This window comes from Daldinia childiae (assembly GCF_008694065.1).
Source record: "Daldinia childiae strain JS-1345 chromosome Unknown Scaffold34, whole genome shotgun sequence".
Lineage (NCBI taxonomy): Eukaryota > Fungi > Ascomycota > Sordariomycetes > Xylariales > Hypoxylaceae > Daldinia > Daldinia childiae.
Window position 1 is genome coordinate 3,223 of NW_022984675.1, and position 19,832 is coordinate 23,054.

Here is a 19,832-nt window from a genome sequence, read left to right on the forward strand (position 1 = left end):
TAGAAGTTTCAACGAGGAATCGAAAAAAGGTCAAATCTAGCGGTGGTAATATTTCCTCACCTGATGTTCCATGACATTTTGCGTGGCGTTCCTGGGTTCTTGCATACGAAACGAGACCGGCCTGTTCCATACTGTACTATGAGACGTTTTAAGGGGAGCTGGTCGTCGTAAATGGGAATTGAATTGATGATGCGCTGCATTTGGGAGTTTTATACATACGGGAGGTCTCATGAGAGGACGGGAAGGCGTAGAAATATCGTGAAATCTTCGCATGCATGCGTTCCTCTTGTATATAGATGACTGACTACCTACCTAGGAGATAGGTTAGGTCATCTTGGTCACGCCGCGGATTAAATAAGTAAAATAACATTGTAAGAAATGTGTGTTTTTCAGTAGCCCTTTTTTTAAAAATCCCGCTCGGTGAAAAGAAGAGTATATAAAGTATTTAAATGTTGGTGGTACGCGCGTCCCGAGCTGTCGGACCCCATTCCTAAACCTTGTTGCGTTCGCTCGCAGGGGTGGATTTATGTAGGGGGCGTCGGTGGCATGATTGGAGGTTTAAGAAAGGGGAGGTCTAAGCGAGGAGAATTTATAGGTTATGGATTACGAATAGGAAGGTCTTGAGTAATAATTCCCGGCGCCGCGTCCGGGTTATATAAGTTAGGTCCATAGGTTGAGAGACATGATAGATGGAAAATTCGTCATGTAAGGACCCGGCGAACATATGCAAGGATAAAGCAAGTCGAGACGCCTATCGCTGTAGGTAGATAAGAGCGTTTGTTGTGTTCTCTTACAGCAAATAGGCCCTTGATGCGGCTCCGGGGGGGTGGGGTTCGTCGCACAGGATGGGTTGAGGTGCCGGATGGGGGTCCGAGGTTGGGGTGATTTAAGGTAGGTAGGTAGGTTAGGTAAGTAAGTATTTAAATGATAGGTCATGTTGCTTTGCATTTATTTATTTATTTTATGATTTAGGTATGTTTGCTACCAGTAGGGGCATTAGGAGGTAGTTAAATGGAGTGGACGGCGGTACCGGGTATCGCGGCATCTGTGACGAGGTTGAAGTAAAAATGGGTGCTTATGCCCAGCAATGAGGCTCAAAGTTAGGTAAGCATTTTTATACATAACTATAAGTGGTAGTTAGGTAGTAGTTGAGCCAAGAAGTAGAATGGCGAACTATTTATAGATAGATAAAGTCGAAAAAGAAAAATAGGCTTGAGATAAAGACGAAAAAAAGAAAAGAAAAGTTGGTCAAAATGACAAAATGGTCAGTATAGTAGTTGCGAAGTTGCTAAATAGCTCAAACATTATCCCGAGATAGATGCGAATGTATATATATGGTGAAGTATATCCAATAAATAGATGGTAGATGGTAAATTTGAGAGATGATCAGTTGAGCTAAATTGTAGTAGATGGCGGAATAGATTAACAGTGCTTTTGTTGCTACGGTATATGAGGTTTACTTGCTCGTTGGAATTTACATGTATGCTGCGCTGCGTACCTAGGTACCTAACCTTATAAGGCTCGTGCATCGGGTGTTTATTATTTTGCTTGCTCTGTTTGGTACTGCGGCGTGTAGTTATGAAAAATGCTGAAGCTATAAACTAGGTAGAGATTGAAAACAAAGCTTTAATAAGCTGTTGTTGCCGGCGGTTGTTTTTAAGAAGGCCTTGAATGTAGATCTCAAATATCTGTACTTTTCAATTTTTTTAATATGTTTTCTATTCTACCTTATACCTTACTCAAAGAGGTCAGCGGTTCTGGTAGGCGTAAGGTAGGGTACATTTGAATGCTAGATTATAAGGTACTTAACGGAATGGGAATAGACATGCATATACCTCGTGGGGCTTGTTTAAAAGACTCAAAGGTTTAGATAAATAGAATCGTATAATTAATACCTACCTAGGTAGCTCATCTGTTATAAATCAGGCGTAAAGATGTAAGCTTTTGCATTATGCAAGAGTGCTACCACTTAAGTATTTAGCAATATGTACGAGTGTTTTCTATAAAACGGATACAATTGTAATATTAATATACCACACCAGTGGTAGACCCAGATAATGATATACCTCTGTTTAAGTTCACGACGTCTCGACCATCTAGCTCATGGCATCAGCCTTTAACTCAAAATTTTTAAATCATATTTCTTGGAAATTAGTCGTTGGATAGATGTGAAGGACAAGCTATGAGTGAGATAGGAGCGCACCCGGACGTACATAAACTTCAGGTTTTTATGTTGCCCACAAAGATAACATCCCGTAACCTACCTAGTATTAATTCCTATTGTCATTGTATAGTATCATAACATTAAACAAATACCTAAACTGAAATAGGGGTAACTACCTAGGTAAACAATAGTTGCTTATAAAAAGATTTGAACCCACCTAAGTATTTATATTAGTTCCTTGAAGCAAATGCACTCCTAGGTACTTAAGTACTACATTATGTGAGTCAGGTACTTACCTAAGATATGCTCGGCTTGAATAGCCATGGTTCGTATGAGAGGTTGATAGGCATGGCATATAGATCTTACCAGTCAAATGATATTATAACGGCAACAAACAACACCATACTCTCTATAATTAGTGTAGCTGAACTTGATGTTGACGCCTATAATTTAGATAGTAATGGTTGTATTCAGAGGCTACCTAGGTTAAAAGAGTGGCATGGATCAGCCTGTTCCATCAGCCTTGCGAGGAAGTTGATAGCCATACTGGCTGGTTGTCTCTAACAAAAGAGGTATGATAGAACTATTTGACATCGATGTGCCAAGCCGTAATATCCATTAGTGCAAAGCCTCAAAGCCCGAGATAGTTTACACTTGTTCCGGAATACCATAGCGCAGCTCCGAGTATCGTAACAGGGAGTAGGAACATTCCTGCCTTTCGCACCGTAGCCAATGCTATCGTTAATTTCCTCTTAGTATCACTTGCTCTGTGAGACTTCCGCTCGTTCAAGCGCGGGAAAGGCACATCAGGAACCTCTTTCCCCAGAAAAGCGCATAGCGGCTCCCAACCATCCCCCATACTGTATTCCAATCGTCTCTCGAGGGGGACCATCTCCCTTATTCTCTTGTAATAGGCGTCGTAGGCCACGCGCGCGTTAGCTTCCACACCGGCCCTATCCTTGGCGCCGAAAAAGCCAAAATGGACCTTCTGCATGGTGGGGCCCGATCGTATGCCCATGACATGCTCCAAGAGAAAAACAGAGACTCGTGCTAGAGGAGAAAATAAGGTATCTAGTAGCTCGGACCTGTAGCTAGGCCACCAGGATTCGAAGTCTCGCTGGACGATGACAACTTTTGCGTCTGGGTATGCTTGAATGAGCTGGTCCGCAAACGGCGATGCCATATCAGTCGCTATGTCATACTGGGACCCCCAGAGCTCATCCCAGTCGGATCTTGTCAACGGAGGTCTTGGGCGTGCTCCGGGTACGGTCGGCCAGGTGGCCTCTGCCGCCTTCTCGAGAAGAGGCCAGGGCATGCCGAAGACATCATCCAAGCCGTGGTGGGTTTTGTATCCAAGGATCCTATAAGCTTCGGCTGAGGACCTAGTGGCCATGCGAAAGAGAGCTACGTGAATAACACGCAGACCGTCATGTTGCGAGTTTGGATTTTCGGTTGCCATGACTGGTGTCGGAGAATGTGGCGGCGCTGAAGCGGGAAGGGAAGGGAACTAAACATGTAACTAGCGACAAGCTTGCTTGAAAGTCGTTGCGACTTGGAATTTTGGGCGTAATATTGTCCATTCAAAGAACCTGGGTGTGATAAGGAGAAGAGATAGTACATGGTAGAGTTGCCTCATTATATTGTGAATGTGCTGAAATCTAAGGATAGCATCTACCCGCGTCGCTATGGAAACCCCCAGGTAAGTAGCGGCTCTTCAAATGTACCATATACATAGAGGGGTCATCTGAATTTGTATCGCTGTGTATCTTTTTTTTTTTTTTTATGTGCACATGTAGTATTAGAGTCTAGGGGTGGGGGTGAAGCGAAGCAAAGTAAGGGAGCACAGGTAGTGTCTTGATATACATAAACGATTAGCGAAAATTAAGCTGGTTACGGAGGTGCAGAGGGAACACATTAAAGAAACCCAAATTTGTCATTATACCCACCCCCACGTATAACCATATTTTTTTTAAAATTCGATAAGCGAAGATGATATAACTAATGAAAAAAGCGAGAAAAAGAAACGGGAGAGGGGAAAAGGGAGAGAGAAGGGGAAAGGAGGAGAGAAAGGGGGGAAAAAGAGAAAGGGGGGGAGAGGAGAGGAGAGGGAGGAGGGAGGGGGAAAAAGAAAAGGGAGGAGGGAAAAAGGAAGAAAGCAGGGGAAGAAAGGAAAAGAAGAGAGAAGAGAAACGGGGGAAGGGAGACGGGGAGGAAGGACGGACGGAAAGGGAGGAAGGAGGGGGGAGGGGGGGAGGAAGGGGGGAGAAAAGGGGGGGAGGGAGGGAAGAGAAAGAAGAAAGGGAGGGGAAAGGAAAGGGAAAGGGAAGAAAGGAGGGGAAGAAAGGAAAAGAAGAGAAGAGGAGAAACGGGGGGAAGGGAGACGGGGAGGAAGGGGGGAGAGGAAGGGGGGAAGGGAAAAGAAAAGGGAGGAGGGAGAGGAAAGAAAGGAAAAAAGGAGGAGAAAAAGGAAGAAAGGGGAGGGAGGGGAGGGAGGGGAGGGAGGGGAGGGAGGGGAGGGAGGGGAGGGAGGGGAGGGAGGGGAGGGAGGGAGGGAGGGGAGAGGGGAGGGAGGGGAGGAGGAGGAGGGGAGGGAGGGGAGGGAGGGGAGGGGAGGGAGGGGAGGGAGGGAGGGGAGGAGGGAGGGAGGGGAGGGAGGGGAGGGAGGGAGGGAGGGGAGGAGGGGAGGGAGGGGAGGGAGGGGAGGAGGGGAGGGAGGGGAGGGAGGGAGAGAAGAGGTAGAAGATAGAAGATAGAATATTATAAGATTATAATATTTATAATATTTATAATATTTATAATAAATGTTTATAAAAAAGTTTTTTTATTATTAAATTTTATGCAATTAAAAACCTATTATTTAATGCATATCATGGCTATAAACTTACCCTATTTATTTAAAAGCTTATATGTAATAAATAATATAGTTCTAATCGGTCTTATTTTGATTTACCCCCTTTACCCTTGGGGTCAGTCCAATAATTTTAGCGTTTTTTTAATGTGTTCCCTCTGCACCTCCGTAGCTGGTATTACCGAATGTAACAATGTCTCAGCCTTACGTTTTAAACAAACGCATGTAGGTTAGGTACCTACCTGTCATAAATCTAATTGGTCCCCCTACGGAGTGATAGATAAGCCTGGCAGCCAGCCTGCCTCTAGACTACCGTTCGTTGTGTCATTGTCTTATAGTCGACAAGGCAGCATGGTCGGACATGTGTAACAATGTTTCCTCGTATATGCGGTGTAAATTTTTTATTTATTTAATCTTGGCAACACTCTATTATGCATAGCCAGCATCCCATTGTCTGATGAGTAGTACGTGTTGGAAGGCTACAATCTCAGGCTTGTATATCAGTATCAAGCTTGGCAGCATAGTTGGGGATAGATCATTTCGTAAATAGAATATTATATTTCGGTATGTATTATTCGAAGAAAGTATGTATCTCAGAGAGAACACACACGGTTTGCAAGTCTTACTCCATTTAGATGACCAAAATGTAACAACCGAAAGCACTACAGATGATTTGATAGTAAATAGCATCGGACATTAAGAATCTATGTAGAAACATACTGGAGAAACTAAGGTGTTCTGAGATGGTCTATACATTAAGTCCTACCATTACTCATAACCTCGCTCTCCTCTTTGAAGCCTGCACTTCTCTTGCGTACACGCACTTGACCGTCATTATATGGGAGTCTGATCCAACCAAAAGTTCTTGCTTTAGGCCGCCTACTCAAACACTCAACATCATAATTAAGTAGCATATGTGCCACGAACAGCTTCATTTCGTTTACGGCAAAAAACCGTCCGGGGCATGCATGCTTGCCTATCCCGAAGCTGAGAAAGTCCTCATCAAGCGTCACAGACGACCTGTCATTCTGCGACCCGCTCCTATCTGTTCTATTATCTGCTGCACCGACGGCTTCTTTTTTTGGTCCTGAAGTATGGTGTGATGCCTCCCGGCCTACAAACCGAAATGGCTTGTAGCGGCGCGAATCTGGATAGATGTCTTCGTCGTGATGTACGCCTTCGAGAGGAGCTGCAAAGACCATTCCGCAAGGGATGTGTACTTTGTCATCTGCAGCTTCGATAGTAATTCCATCGGGGTGAATAACCTATTCATACTATTAGTACCTAGTCTTTTTATATGTTAGGCAATATCATGGTCGGTAAGAAAACGGACCGTCCGAGGCAAGCCAATACAAGCAAACGGTGTAATCCTCATTGCTTCCCGGATTGCGGAGTCAATTAGCTTGAGATTTTGTACTGCTTCTCGTGTCCAGGAACCACCTGACTCCTCGAGTACTCGTGCTGCTTCTTCACGCAACTCTCGGATGGTGTCTGCGGAAGTATCTGGACCATAGAGGTCTAGTATCATATTTTGCATCGTATAGCTTGTCGTATGAAGCGAAACATCGTTGATATATATTAGACGTCGAGCAATACGGACGGGATCGAGTTCGGATGGATCCCCTGAATTGAAGCATTCTTCAATAATCCATTGTAGGCCATCTTGCTACATATCTCATTTCGTCAGCCTTAGTATTTAGGAATATCTTAGAGATCAAGATTCGATTAAGGAAGAAGGAAGAAGTCAAAAGTAAGAAGAACTTATATGATGTTATATAGGCAGTTAGGGTTATTACCGGAGGTGTCCAGTTACGGATAGAACCATCCATTAATCTTGCCGTATTATCCAACCGTCCCTTAACGATATGTATACATAACCCTAAAGCCTTCTGAAACCTAAACTGGCATAGAATCCCAATCAAAGTGCCAATAATAGGCCTAAACAGCTTGGGTGTATGGTTAATCAACATACCACCCATTAGTACAGCTGAGGCATGATCTTGTAGGTGTCCTAAGAACTCCACATTCCGGCCTATATTATTGTTTTTGTATTAGTTTTCCGATTACCTTGACATACTATAGGAATCAGGCGCAACATACAAAGAGGGGGACCGAAAAATGCACCATTTGCTGCCCCTGCGATGATCGTTAGACAACTGTCCCAGATCCGGAACTTCTGCCATTCTGTTTTTTGACCCCAGCACCTCTCGAAGCCCCTTTTCAATTCGGCTGCGATCCTCGGAGTGATAGGCCCCAAATTTCGGGTCAATTGGTGACGAATAACGTTAATATGAATGCTGTCAATCATAACCTTTGGGTCTCCAATGGTGTACTTGGTCTGGATGGTGTCGTGTGATGTCATATGAACGTCGACAATGTTTGTTGGGTATCCGTATACCTGCTTGAACTGGTTTGGGGGTATTACTACCACAGGGCCACGGTCAAGAGTAGGAACGACAAAAGGTGTTTGGATTTCGAATACTTGGTCAAGAGTTAGTGCTTGGTGATAGTGATTGAATGATTTAGGGGCGCTACCTTTGTATACCCTTCAGATGCCCACTGTCTAGACTCAGAAAGCGAGCGTATTGTAGCCAGTGCCCAAGGAAACCATCGATTCCGAAGACCAATAGTAAAATTTTGTAACTTCCAATCTTCGGAACCATTAGCACAACCCCAGCGGTGGCGAAGAAATAGAAAAAGTAGCGCAAAAAGGAGTATTGCTAGGGCTCGTGGCGAAAATAGAAGTGTTTCCATTTCCCCTATAATGCTTAACATCGATATCAGTGCCTATTCTACGACTATAAGCTATGGAATCTCAACGATGAATCCTAAGGACCTAAATAGTGATCAATGTCGCCTGGAACACTACCAAGACTCGGAATTCTTTAAATACAATGGATTCGAACATTTTCGATTCCGATTAATGCCTCTTGTGTCCGTCTGCCCGGCTAGGCTATAGGCGATGGGACGGTAGTTCGCGTCTTACGTGAAGGTGACCGGGTAGTATTATTGATGTAACGCCATATACAATATTACTGTCGGCTTGTGCTCATTTCCAACAACCACCCCGCCTCTGTAAACATAAGTTTCACCAAGTCATATGAGCGGGATTTAGGAAAACCGCCTACCTACTCACCCTAGGTACCTACATTACATAGATACCACCTAACTTACCTGGGTACCTAGCCCCCTGATCGAGCCGAAGATACCAAGGCTCCAGCTCTACAAGCCAAGATATACCTAGTGTACATCAGGTACGCTTATTATTATGTATAACACACCTAGGCTCGGTCTAATATGCGCGGATTACGCCCCCAGGTTTGTCACTTATGCGGCAGAGCAAAGGCGGAGAGCAAGCCCGAACACAAGAAGGGTAAGTCGGACTCCCATACAGCAAATTTAGGCGCCAAATGAGATTCATTGGATTCATTTTCTAGCAATCTCTCGGCTCATTATTTGCAGAAGTCAAATCCAAGTCTTAGTATCACCACATACACGCTTTTAATTAAATCTATTTCAAATACTATGGTAATTCAAAATCATAGAATAATAATACTTAGGTGCTAATTTATTTTTTAAGGAAGCCTTTGGCTCGCAAGTCTCGTTAAAGTAGAATTGGTTGATCGTGAAATCTTTGGTATTATATACTTCGTAATATAACATGTCTGGATATCATGCGTACAATCCTATCTCACGATTCGTTGTCTCTCTGCCCCCAAGGATTATCCAATACTTATATTTATATATAGACTAGAAAACTCTAGCTGTATACAAATGCAGGTCTCCCCTATTGCACTAGCTATGGCACTTCGCTTATTAAATATAAAGCTGCGGATAGGTACCTGGTCTTCAATTTGTGGAATCTCTTGCGATGTCGCTGCGGCGAGTGGTTTCCATTCTTATATATCCGTCGGAAAACTTCCCACTACTTTCATGACTTCGGGAGATCTCTGACTGTTTGGATCTGCTCAGCTGCATCTGAGATACCATCGAGATAATTGACTGAACCCTTGTATACACAAAAGACCCAACGATCACTGTGCGCCATAGGAAATGGATGGCAGGCACGCACCCAACCGCGAGCACAATGGCACACTCATAGATCCTGCGGTAAAGTTAGCTGATTGGTCATTTGGTGGCACTCTGTAACGATACCTACGTACACTAATATTTGTGATATCTGGCGATCCTTTTGACTTCCGGACAGAGTTAAAACTCTAGAGTAATTTCCAACTATACTAGCAACAATACCGCTGAGTATTATGTTAGAAATAAAAAATTTCTTTTTTGGCTTCATATTGGGATTTTGGCTTGGGTAAACTGACGCAAGGCCTGCCATGAAGACAAGTACTAGGCCGATCTTCTTCCGTAGTGGAAGATGTAATTTGACAATTATAGGAAGCGGAAGGATAAACATTACTAAATCGACTGCAAGACCTGTAAAGCCAGCTATGAGGCTTGAGATTGAACCCGCTACTGTGCATCTTGCACTGAAGGCTTGGGACCAAGTTCCCTTTGGGTTGCAGATGGCGCCTCCGTAAGCCGTTGCAGACAGTATGATAAGGAGTGACGCAAGAAGTGTAAAACAGGAGGTGCGGGTCAGCCATGTCTTGACGGCAAAAATACGCATGAGTAAGAGAAGAACTGGTGTCTTAGTGAACCAAGTGGCAAGATTCGAGATGATCAGAGTTGCTTCTCCCATCTGTCAATAATATGTGAGCCTTAGTAATAATACAAATCTCTACTCTGGTGGGAATACCTGGTGTGAAGTGAGTAGAAAGCTTGTAGTATTTTCTTCCGTTGGGTTGAGGAGGTAGTCTTCGTACACTGTAATGAGATCAGCGGATGGCATGAAAAATACGAGCACTCTTCACGGGGGGGAAGGGGTGGTTTGCCTACCTGCCTGCTGTTGATAAGCTACAGCGAAAGTCGCTATCAGTAGGGCCATTCCAATGATACTGGTATCTGGATAACTGTTAGTTGGATAGGACTTATAGGGCCCGGTGTCAGTGTCGGTGTTAGTATACAATCATCGACGTATAATTTGTGAACCTGCTTGATACTTGCAACTAACCGGATCCCAATAATTAAGCTGGAGATAATAATTGGAACTATGCCGACGGCGAGGTATTCTTCCTTTGATAGTGCGTTTGCGCCCGATTCATCGAGAGACGGCATTCTGACGTGATGAGTAAAAAAAAAAAAAGAATTTTCTTATGAACTAGAAAATACTAGGTTAGGTACCCCTTTGCAAGAACACTATATAGGAAAATGTAGAGAACTAAAGGCTGTAAACATAGCCCGCGGCAAGGTAGCTAGCTATATGTTTGTTCTTCAATTATCGTGATACGGGTGATACCTCACACAACACTTCACATAAGATTCAACCAACATCTGTACAACTTGACATGCATATCAGATGTCGGTGTGGGTAGTGTGTCCTTAACCGTTAGAGCATATCAGATGTTGGTGATAGAAAGTGGCGGCTGTCGTATTTATTAGACTGTAACCTAAGGATTATACCGCACCATCAATACAGCTTAGGTTACAGCATTGGAGTCACTTCCGACACTTAAGTACTACCCCAAATTTATAGGATACTTCAATGACCTTGACATCTTTTAGAATTGGCCATAAGAATTGAACTGTCAACATCACACGCCGCATTGTTGACCACCCAGATTCCATAAGGATTTCTCTAATTAGAATACTACTACCGCGTGTGAGGATTCTAATTACCACCGCCTATTTTAAGAAAGAGAAGAGGCGTAGTCCTATATAGTAATACATTGATGAATAGCTGTCTTACTTATTATCACCGTGTACATATATGATATAAGTAAGGCTACATGTCTGATAAGCACGCAATCCCATCTTCCTTATAACCTAGTATAAACCTATCTGCATAGCGTTGGCTTTTAGGAAATTATCGCCGAGACCTGTGGTATCATTAGCCATGTATATTAGCTTGGTAGTTGCTGTCATCTGGGCAATCCTCATTTACAGGATGGCAAAAATTGAAAAATTGGTGAGCATCGATGCCTATCAAAGTGGCTGGAATAAATTGCATTAATGTGAACTAATATGTGGGACTAGATTAACCCGGTATACGTCTTTAAGAAGATATCAACCTTGCTGTTAAAAAGAGTATCCGCATGGAAATACCTTTTCCATGGTCCTCAGATTATCCAGGAAGGCTTCGACAGAGTACGTAGAGAACGTAGAATTTAGCGTTCTCAAGCCATAAATATATATCTACTGCTAATAATGGGTTCTAAGTCTCACGGTAAACCTTATGAAGTGTATGCCCCTGATAATCGGTACGTGTTTGTGTCGTCGGCCAAGCATATAAAGGAGCTTGATACCGCGCCCGATACCGTCTTATCTCTACAGGCCGCATCGAAGCAGGTGAGTCTAATAACTCCCTCGACGTCGCCTAGGCGCCCAAGGTGCGCTATATGCTAACCCGTTTTACATGATAGATGTTGCAACCTGTTTATACTATGCATGGTTTTAATTGGTTTGACCGCCGCGGAACTGAAGGGGTTGGCTTCGTACGCGCCCTTCGCACGTTGTTAACCAGAAACCTACCTATGATACTTCCAGATTTGAGTATAATCATAAGAACCCGCTTTCAAGAGATGCATTCAACCTGTATCAAAGATAATGGTAGGTCAACATACTATACATATCTTCTTGAATATAAATTTCCCTAGAGAACTAAATTATTAGGAATCCCACTCTCTCCGGCATATCCTATGGTAGTGAAACTTGTCGTCCTGTCCAATGCCGTGTCATTCTTTGGAAAAGATCTAGGTGAGTTTAAAAATATTCCCTCGTTTTATTGTCAAACATGAGTGATCTCTGAACTGAGCATCTACAGCCAAAAACGAGAGTTTTATGGAGTCTGCCTTGGCTTATATCGAGGAGACTTTGATATGCGCCGAAATAGTTCGACTAGTGCCCCGGCTTTTAGCCCCGTAAGTCTCTTTGCACATCGCTTGATATAATATGCGTATATATCTCACGCTCATTATGTTTTTTAGAATTATAGGGGGGATTATTTCCTCACGCTTGAAGTCGCACGAAATCATTTTCAACACATTGCTCCCAATTGCTGAGCAACGGTGTCTCGAACGGGATCTGAAATTCTCAGGTCAGAAAGTCCCAGATCATGTGAGAGCATCTCCTATATTTCTAACCAGTTTCGTTATTACCTGAGGGCGCATCTAATTACGTTTCGATAGCATGATTGTATACAATGGATCATGGAGACTTCCCCAAAACGGGACCCATGGTCAGCTAAGCGTGTGGTTCATGAACTAATGGCTATTTGGTTCGGGTCGGTTCATGCCTTATCAACTGTGAGTTGTATTTAGAAAGGACCCCTGCATCTCCGAGTGCAATCTAGATTTGTATATTTACCTATACTTACCTGCAGACCATCACATTTGCGATCCACGATATTTGTATCCACCCTGAGTATGTTCTACCCCCACGCCAAGAACTCCAAAATCATTATACGGAGTTTGAGCGTACCGGTAGAGGTTTGCCTCTTTTGGATAGCTTTATCAAAGAGTCTGCACGCTTAACCCCTGTTGAGTCAAGTAAGCCCTTGAATATCTACCTCTGACGATCATTAATGTTTTATCTGCTCTCGTCCATGTCTGAATGGTTTTATAGTGAGTACTCGTCGCTCTGCCCTTCGGCCATTCGCTTTCTCAGATGGAACTCAACTTCAACCTGGGGATTGGGTATGTACTCCAGTCCGCGCGATAATACAGAGTTCACAATACTACCCCGAACCATTGCAATTTAATGGGTTTCGATTCGTTGATCCAAAACTTATCGAGAATATGGTTACTTCAAACTTTAAGTTCTTACAACCAGTTCCATCCCAATTGACCGAAGTAGATCAAGGATGGGATGTATGGGGAACTGGTCGTATGGCGTGGTAGGTACCTCTTCATCTAACATTCCCACTTCTTCCCCTTGTGTTTTGCGTTTTCAACCCAGGTGTTAACTGACAAAGCCCCGGGCGGTATTACGCCGCTGCTGTGATGAAGGTAATTTTAGGGCAGGTTATCATGAACTACGATTGTAAACTTGCTAAGCCAAAGGATGCACGGTGGTTGACATGGCGATCGAGCACGTTGCCGAAACCGAAAACCATGGTTATTTTTACCCCATATAAACAAGTACCAGATCCATGTTACAAAGCATGAAGAACATTATAGTAAAAAGGGGCTGGAAACTGTTACAATCGAGGTAGATAGGCTCTATACCTACATAATTGGTTAGATCCCCTAACAAAGCGCATGGCTTATATAAATCTGATTTGCTGAGCTGGTAATTGGAGTTATAATTTGTTAATATAAGTTGCCCAATCGGAACGCTTCTCACTTTCTTACCTTTACACAAGGTAGGTTTATATCTAAGACCTCACCGCTACCATGCAAGGCTTTTGGGGGCCAAATATATGCATGTCACTATTCTTACGTGGCTCCAAGTGTCAACTGAGTCTGTGTGAGGCTGAATGGATAGACGGGGTCTTCTCCAGGATATATGTGCAATTATTGCGGCTGTTGCAACCTTTCACCAACATCTACAAAATTCCTACCTATTTTAATTAACTGTACTACCTACCTACTTAGGTAGGTAGTATATAAGATCACTTTCATGTATGCAATGCGCCGCGGAGGAAATATCATACAAACATATACATAGGATACTACCTAGGTACCTCTCTTATGGACAACACAAGTTACCTGTACGTTACCACCCTGTCGTCTCACTGTACCGCATTGTACGACAGTGTTAATCTTGCTAACCGCAGATGCAAGTCCTATCACCCAGGCCTTATAATAAATAATTTCTTAGATACGGTGAGTTATGATGATACGTACGTAGTCTAAATGCCGATCCATGGGATGACGCCTGCTTTAGTTAGCATCCCAATGCCCTTATGATAACTCGTGATAATTGTTATTTATTACTGATATTAACTATTGGCTATTCATCAGCCCCCCCCGCCCCCTTCTTCTCGCACGCTGTTTAATACCCTCTTTAGTAGACTCTAGCTTAGGTCTGCCATACCATCATAAACGGATTGGCGTACCACAAATGCAGCTAAGCTGATTTTAACTCCGACATCTGTACTAAACATGTGGCCATTCTCTACTCCCTACCCTGAACGGACCGTCGAGGAGATTGTCGATCATGTGTATGATTACATCATTGTCGGAGCTGGCACGGCTGGGTGTGCTCTTGCATCTCGCCTTAGCGAAGGCGTGGATGTAACAGTTCTAATCATTGAAAAAGGCCCAATTCAAGATACTTGGCAAACTCGGGTACCATTGATATCGTGTGCATTGACTTCGATTCCCGGAATGGTATATCAGGATTCTATGCCGAACAGGGGATGCAATAATCGCAAAATTCCAATGTACCGCTCGGAGTCTCTTGGAGGAAACTCCAGAGCGAATGGTATGATATACACGAGAGGGTGGCCGGCAATATAATCAATGGGCACTACAGACAGGATATACGCACTGGAGTTGGGCTGCCGTAGAACCTTATTTCCTCAAAATTGAAAACAGACACAATGAGAGCTCTTCGAAAAATGATAAAAATGATATTTTGGGACCTGTTCAAACTTTGCAGTATGGACCTCAATTTCAGTTCTCCAACTTGGTGGAAAAAGCTGCTTCAGCACTCGGTTTTCCTATAGAACATCATATCAATAGACCGGAGGCACTCCCAATGGGGTTCTTCCATTTCGATTTAACGATTGATTCCCAAGGCTACAGGCATTCGGCATTTAAGTCCTACCTCCCCAAAGTGCTGGTAGCCGAGCGTCAGGATCACCTCACTGTCTGTACTGGTGGTGTGGTCACAAGCATCGACCTTAACGCAGAAAACGGCATTGCTACAGGTGTCCGAGTGAAGGGAGTTAAAACTGGAAAGATGGTACAAATTCGAGCCCGACGTGAAGTTATTCTGTGCTGCGGTACCGTAGGGTCTCCCAAACTCTTACAGCTTAGTGGCATAGGACCGGCGACTTTATTGGAAGCACACGGCATCCCTTTACACTGCGATTTGCCTGTAGGCAAGCACCTCAGTGACCACCAAGGTATCCCAATATGTCTAGAACTACCCTTCGATCAGACGTTCCATATCATTCAGAAAAGCTATCTGCAGGCTTTCTGGCAGCTTCTCCGCTTCCAATACAATGGGACTGGTCTGTTGAAGAATGGCCCAACGCAATCTTCCATATTTTTGAATACCTCTCATCTAGATCCTCTGACTCACTTGCCGAGGAAAAACATTGACTCTGACCCGACGAACCCAGGAAATATACCCGACGTTGAAGTGATGATAGTCCCTGCCAGTACGCTGATAGACACCGAGGAGGTCATATCATTAGCATCAATCTACACATGCCTCCTACAGCCGCGGTCCGAAGGCTGCATCGAAATATCATCTATGGACCCAGAAGCAAATCCGACAATACACCTGAACTTCCTTGACCAAGCTGAGGATCTTCAGGTTGTGCGGAATGCTCTGAGGTTCTCTTTGAATCTAACAAGGTACCTATCAAAAGAGTTAGGCTTTCCTCAACCAGCAAAGTTATACCTTGCTCCTGGAACAGAACAAGAGCCTGTTAAAGCGGATTTAACCGATGAAGAATTGGATAATTTTGCACGCAGGAATATCCAATCAGTCCTACATTTAGCATGTTCTTGCCGCATGGGAAGCAATGGAATTAATTCAGTAGTGGATGGGGAGTTGAGAGTTCATGGATTTTCCAACCTTCGGGTGGCCGATGCAAGTGTGTTTCCTGTCATCCCAGCTGCACATACGATGGCACCCGTGTATATGATTGCCGAGCGTTGCGCAGATTTCGTGAAAGAGGCTTGGAGAGATAGGTAGACTAGAATATTAGAAGTCTCTATTGATTGTTATTTGAGAGGAAGCTATAGGTTATTTTATGATACATTCGTCTCCGCTTTATCTATAAGAAACATTCCATATCCATACTTGAACTGGCGAAGACTACGTTGAGTATAGATAATACGTGCCTCAAGACAACGGTGAGACGTACTATTATGCATTGAATCCTCTTATGCTATACCGAAGTCTTGTAAATAATTATATTGTCGGCTATGCTAATATAGAAACTACGCTCTTCCTGATAGCCCCGGCTCGATACTATGCAGAATCTCAAGAAATTCATCAAAAACCCTCGTCTGAATCTGTGCTCCCTTGGAACTATAAACAAACCTACTTTCTTTGCTAATCCGGCAGTCCTCCATATATTTTCCGTGTGTTTCCGGACCAGCTAGAGCTGCAGCAACGAGACACCGGGATCCCATCTCGGAGGACCGCCCTAACAACCACAACATTGTAGACAAAAACCGCGATAGGGGGAACCGGGCGTCACGAAATAGATTGGTGTTGCAGAGCCCCGTATCTACCAGGTTCAAAATTACCCGGGGTCCTCCATCTTTCGCATCGATACGCTTTGCTAACTCCCGGCCAATCAATACCACCAAGAGTTTACTGTAGGCATAGCGTAGGCCCATAATGCCAGGTTTCCGAAAACTTTCAAATACCGGTTCATCGGTTCTTTGTTTAAGCGAAACAGCCTTATGAGCATTCGAGGCGACGATGACTAGGCGTGGCAATTCTTGAGTTACCGTAAAGCTTCTTTCAAGGGTCGGAAGTAATAGGAACGCTATAAGGAAGGTAGATATAACGTTGATAGTGATCTGCCGCTCGTGGCCCTCTGCCATATGAAAGTATGCGGTCTGAATCCCCGCATTCTCAACAAGAATGTCGAGCTGGTCAAGTCTGGCGGCACGATGGCAGAAGCATTTGACACTGTCGAATGACTCTAGGTCTATTTGCCATATATCGATCACATGTGTTTTCTCAACTCCCTCTGAAGAGACGATAACAGCCTTGGCTCTCTCGCCCCTTTTTATATTTCTGCATCCTAGGATAACCTTTCTAGCATTAAGCCGGACAAAATGCCGCGCTGCTTCAAGTCCTAGACCGGAACTCGCACCAGTTATGATAACTGTTTTTCCGGTACAGTCGCCAACGGGGTAAGGTAGAGGTGTAAGCTGGCTTATCAAAGATTTGAGCGGATTGTCCCTACTCATAAATATTAGCAAAGGTTCTATACCCAGTACTCTGTACATTAATTAATTGGGATGAGACATACATGATTATACCCATAGTTACGTGTGTGGATAATTAGGGCCTAAATTTGGGATCGATAACTACATTACTAGGGAGTCCTCCTAACCCGACTGCGTGGAGGTAATCAAGGATTGGGCTGCTAAGTAGGTCCTTGGAGCCGATATTCATATGGGAAGAGGGTATAAGATATGCATACTCTTATGTGCCTTTTACGTTACATTTGGGGACACCAAATTGGGTACCTAAGGTACCTGAATGCTTGAACTATGGAAATAAGTGAGCAAAGATAGCATTACTAGATACCAGGGTTCAGTTATTCGCACGCCGGTTCTCATGGGCTGGTTTCGTTGATCAGCAGTACCACTGTGTACCCCTAGGTTGCATGTGTTGGACATTAATCCCACGCCACCTTGGGGTCGCAAATGAAACCAACATAGGTACTTTGGAGGTAGCTACCTGTGTAATCATTAGATTCAAATCTATACCGCACATTGGTATGACAACATGTAGGTTTACATTATAATCTACTACCTACGGATTCAGAGGTCTTACGGCAGCACTGCAGCGGATACGGGATACGGTATGATTCCGAGACCACAAGGCGTGCGCTTCAATAAATTCTTAGTATATACAAAATCACCTCACGACTCTTCGACTACGAAGTTCCTTGGGAACTAGAATATATCTATATGCAAACATTAACTACGAACTCCGTCCTAAGACGAGGCTAAAATCGCGGTGGTATTTTCATATCACTATCTTATATAAACTAACCCTAACTATCACTTAACATAGTTATACACCCCTAAACATATTCGCAAGAGACTCCTATTAGACATCATGGCGCTTCTGCTTTCTAGTAGCATCGTATTTACAGTCGCTTTGGTGGCTGGTTTTCTCTACCAAGGATTTACACATCGACTAAGAATAAGAAGATTCAAGGACCAAGGGCTTGTAAGTTTCCCGTAATTACGATCCTTACCACGTCGTATCTTCTTTACGGCTCGACTATCTACGATTTCTAGAGAGTCAAGGTGATTACTTGTTGACTTCAGATAGCCTATCGCACCACACTCCCTGTTATTTGGACATCTCGGTATTTTAAATGACTTCCGTCGGCAACACCCTCCAGATGTCAACATCTACGTTTTTCATACTTGGATTCGCGAGAACTTTAAGAAGTATTTCCCGGACCAAGAAGAGCTCCCACCCGTGGTTTATCTAGATCTATGGCCGTTCTCGGGAATATTTACACTGGTATATGACGCTACGGCAGGAACCCAATTTACCCAGATTCATAGCCTACCCAAGATTTCCTTCTTGACCAAGTACCTGATACCCCTTACACAGAACCTGGATATACTATCCACGGAGGGTCAAAATTGGAAGACCTGGCGCACAAGGTTGAATCCTTGTTTCAGCCAGCGAAATATCACCGCCTTACTTCCTGACCTCGTTGATGAAGTCCTAGTTTTTGTGAACAGATTAAAGGATGAATGTGGCAGTAATGGGGAGTGGGGTTCGGTTTTCCAGCTTGAAGAAAAAACAACGGACCTGGCACTTGACGTGATTGCGAAAGCAACATTGTAAGTTCAATCAGCACACAATTTCGATCCGGTGCTTACGCAATACAGAGATATGAACCTTATGGAACAGTCTAGAGAGTGTGGAAGCCAACTAAAGAATGCTTTTCTTGAGCAGATGTGGTTCATGGGCATGATGAACCAGCCAATTCGCGGATTTCTTTTCGGCATGCTACCTTGGCACCGAGCCAAAGTTGCCCGGAATAACCGGATAATCAACGAGTCTTTAGAACCACACATGCGAAGCAGGCTTAATCTTGAAGTAGATGTCCAGAGTAACCAAGTGCTAACCATAGTGGATGCCGCTGTCGAGTCTTTGGCGGTTAATAAGTCCGAACCGGATTCTGACTTCATCGCAGTGCTTATCAGTAATCTCAAGTCATTTATATTCGCTGGACACGATACTATCGCATCAACTATATGTTTCATGATGAAATGTCTCCAAGACAACCCCGATTGTCTCACTAAATTACGCGATGAACACGATTCGGTGCTGGGGATGACGGTTAATGACGCCCCAAATATCCTGCGGAAATCTCCCCACGTTTTAAACTCTTTAAGCTACACGCTCGCTGTGATAAAAGAAACATTAAGGCTATACCCTCTTGCTTCCACCATGCGTGAAGGTGCGGCAGGCTTTTACTTAGCGACAGCCGGCGTAAAAACTAGGTGGCCAACTGAAGGAACAGGCGTTTGGCTATCAGCCCACGGGATGCATAGCGACCCTAACTATTGGGTTAACCCGGGTGAATTTCTGCCGGAACGTTGGATCGTAGTAGAGGGCCATCCTATGCGACCTCTACGAGATACATGGATACCCTTTTCGGTTGGTTCGTATTAACAGGCATAGCGATTCTTTATTTCTCAGGATCAACCTTGGCTAACGCAGTTTTAGGTCCTCGTCATTGTATCGGTATGGAACTTGCATTAACTCAACTCAAACTTGTTGCTGTTTTAATTGCTAGGAGTTTTGATATTGAAGAAGCATGGGAGGAATGGGACCAGAAAAGGTGAGCATCAATATGAAGCC

The 19,832-nt window shown here is 43.9% G+C and overlaps 2 protein-coding genes across 2 annotated transcripts; both read right to left on the reverse strand.

Moving 5' to 3' along the window:
- Nucleotides 1-2,795: 2,795 nt before the first annotated feature.
- Nucleotides 2,796-3,623, reverse strand: GL218_09525 (putative efflux pump antibiotic resistance protein; the record flags this gene model as incomplete). The annotated part of the gene is made up of 1 exon (XM_033586355.1): nucleotides 2,796-3,623. One exon carries the CDS (start codon nucleotides 3,621-3,623, stop codon nucleotides 2,796-2,798), a length of 828 nt encoding a protein of 275 aa, XP_033436013.1.
- A 12,569-nt stretch (nucleotides 3,624-16,192) lies between these two features.
- Nucleotides 16,193-17,179, reverse strand: GL218_09526 (Short-chain dehydrogenase TIC 32, chloroplastic; the record flags this gene model as incomplete). Its single annotated transcript, XM_033586356.1, has 1 exon — nucleotides 16,193-17,179. The coding sequence occupies one exon, from the start codon at nucleotides 17,177-17,179 to the stop codon at nucleotides 16,193-16,195; it is 987 nt and encodes a 328-aa protein (XP_033436015.1).
- Between the last annotated feature and the right edge of the window lie 2,653 nt (nucleotides 17,180-19,832).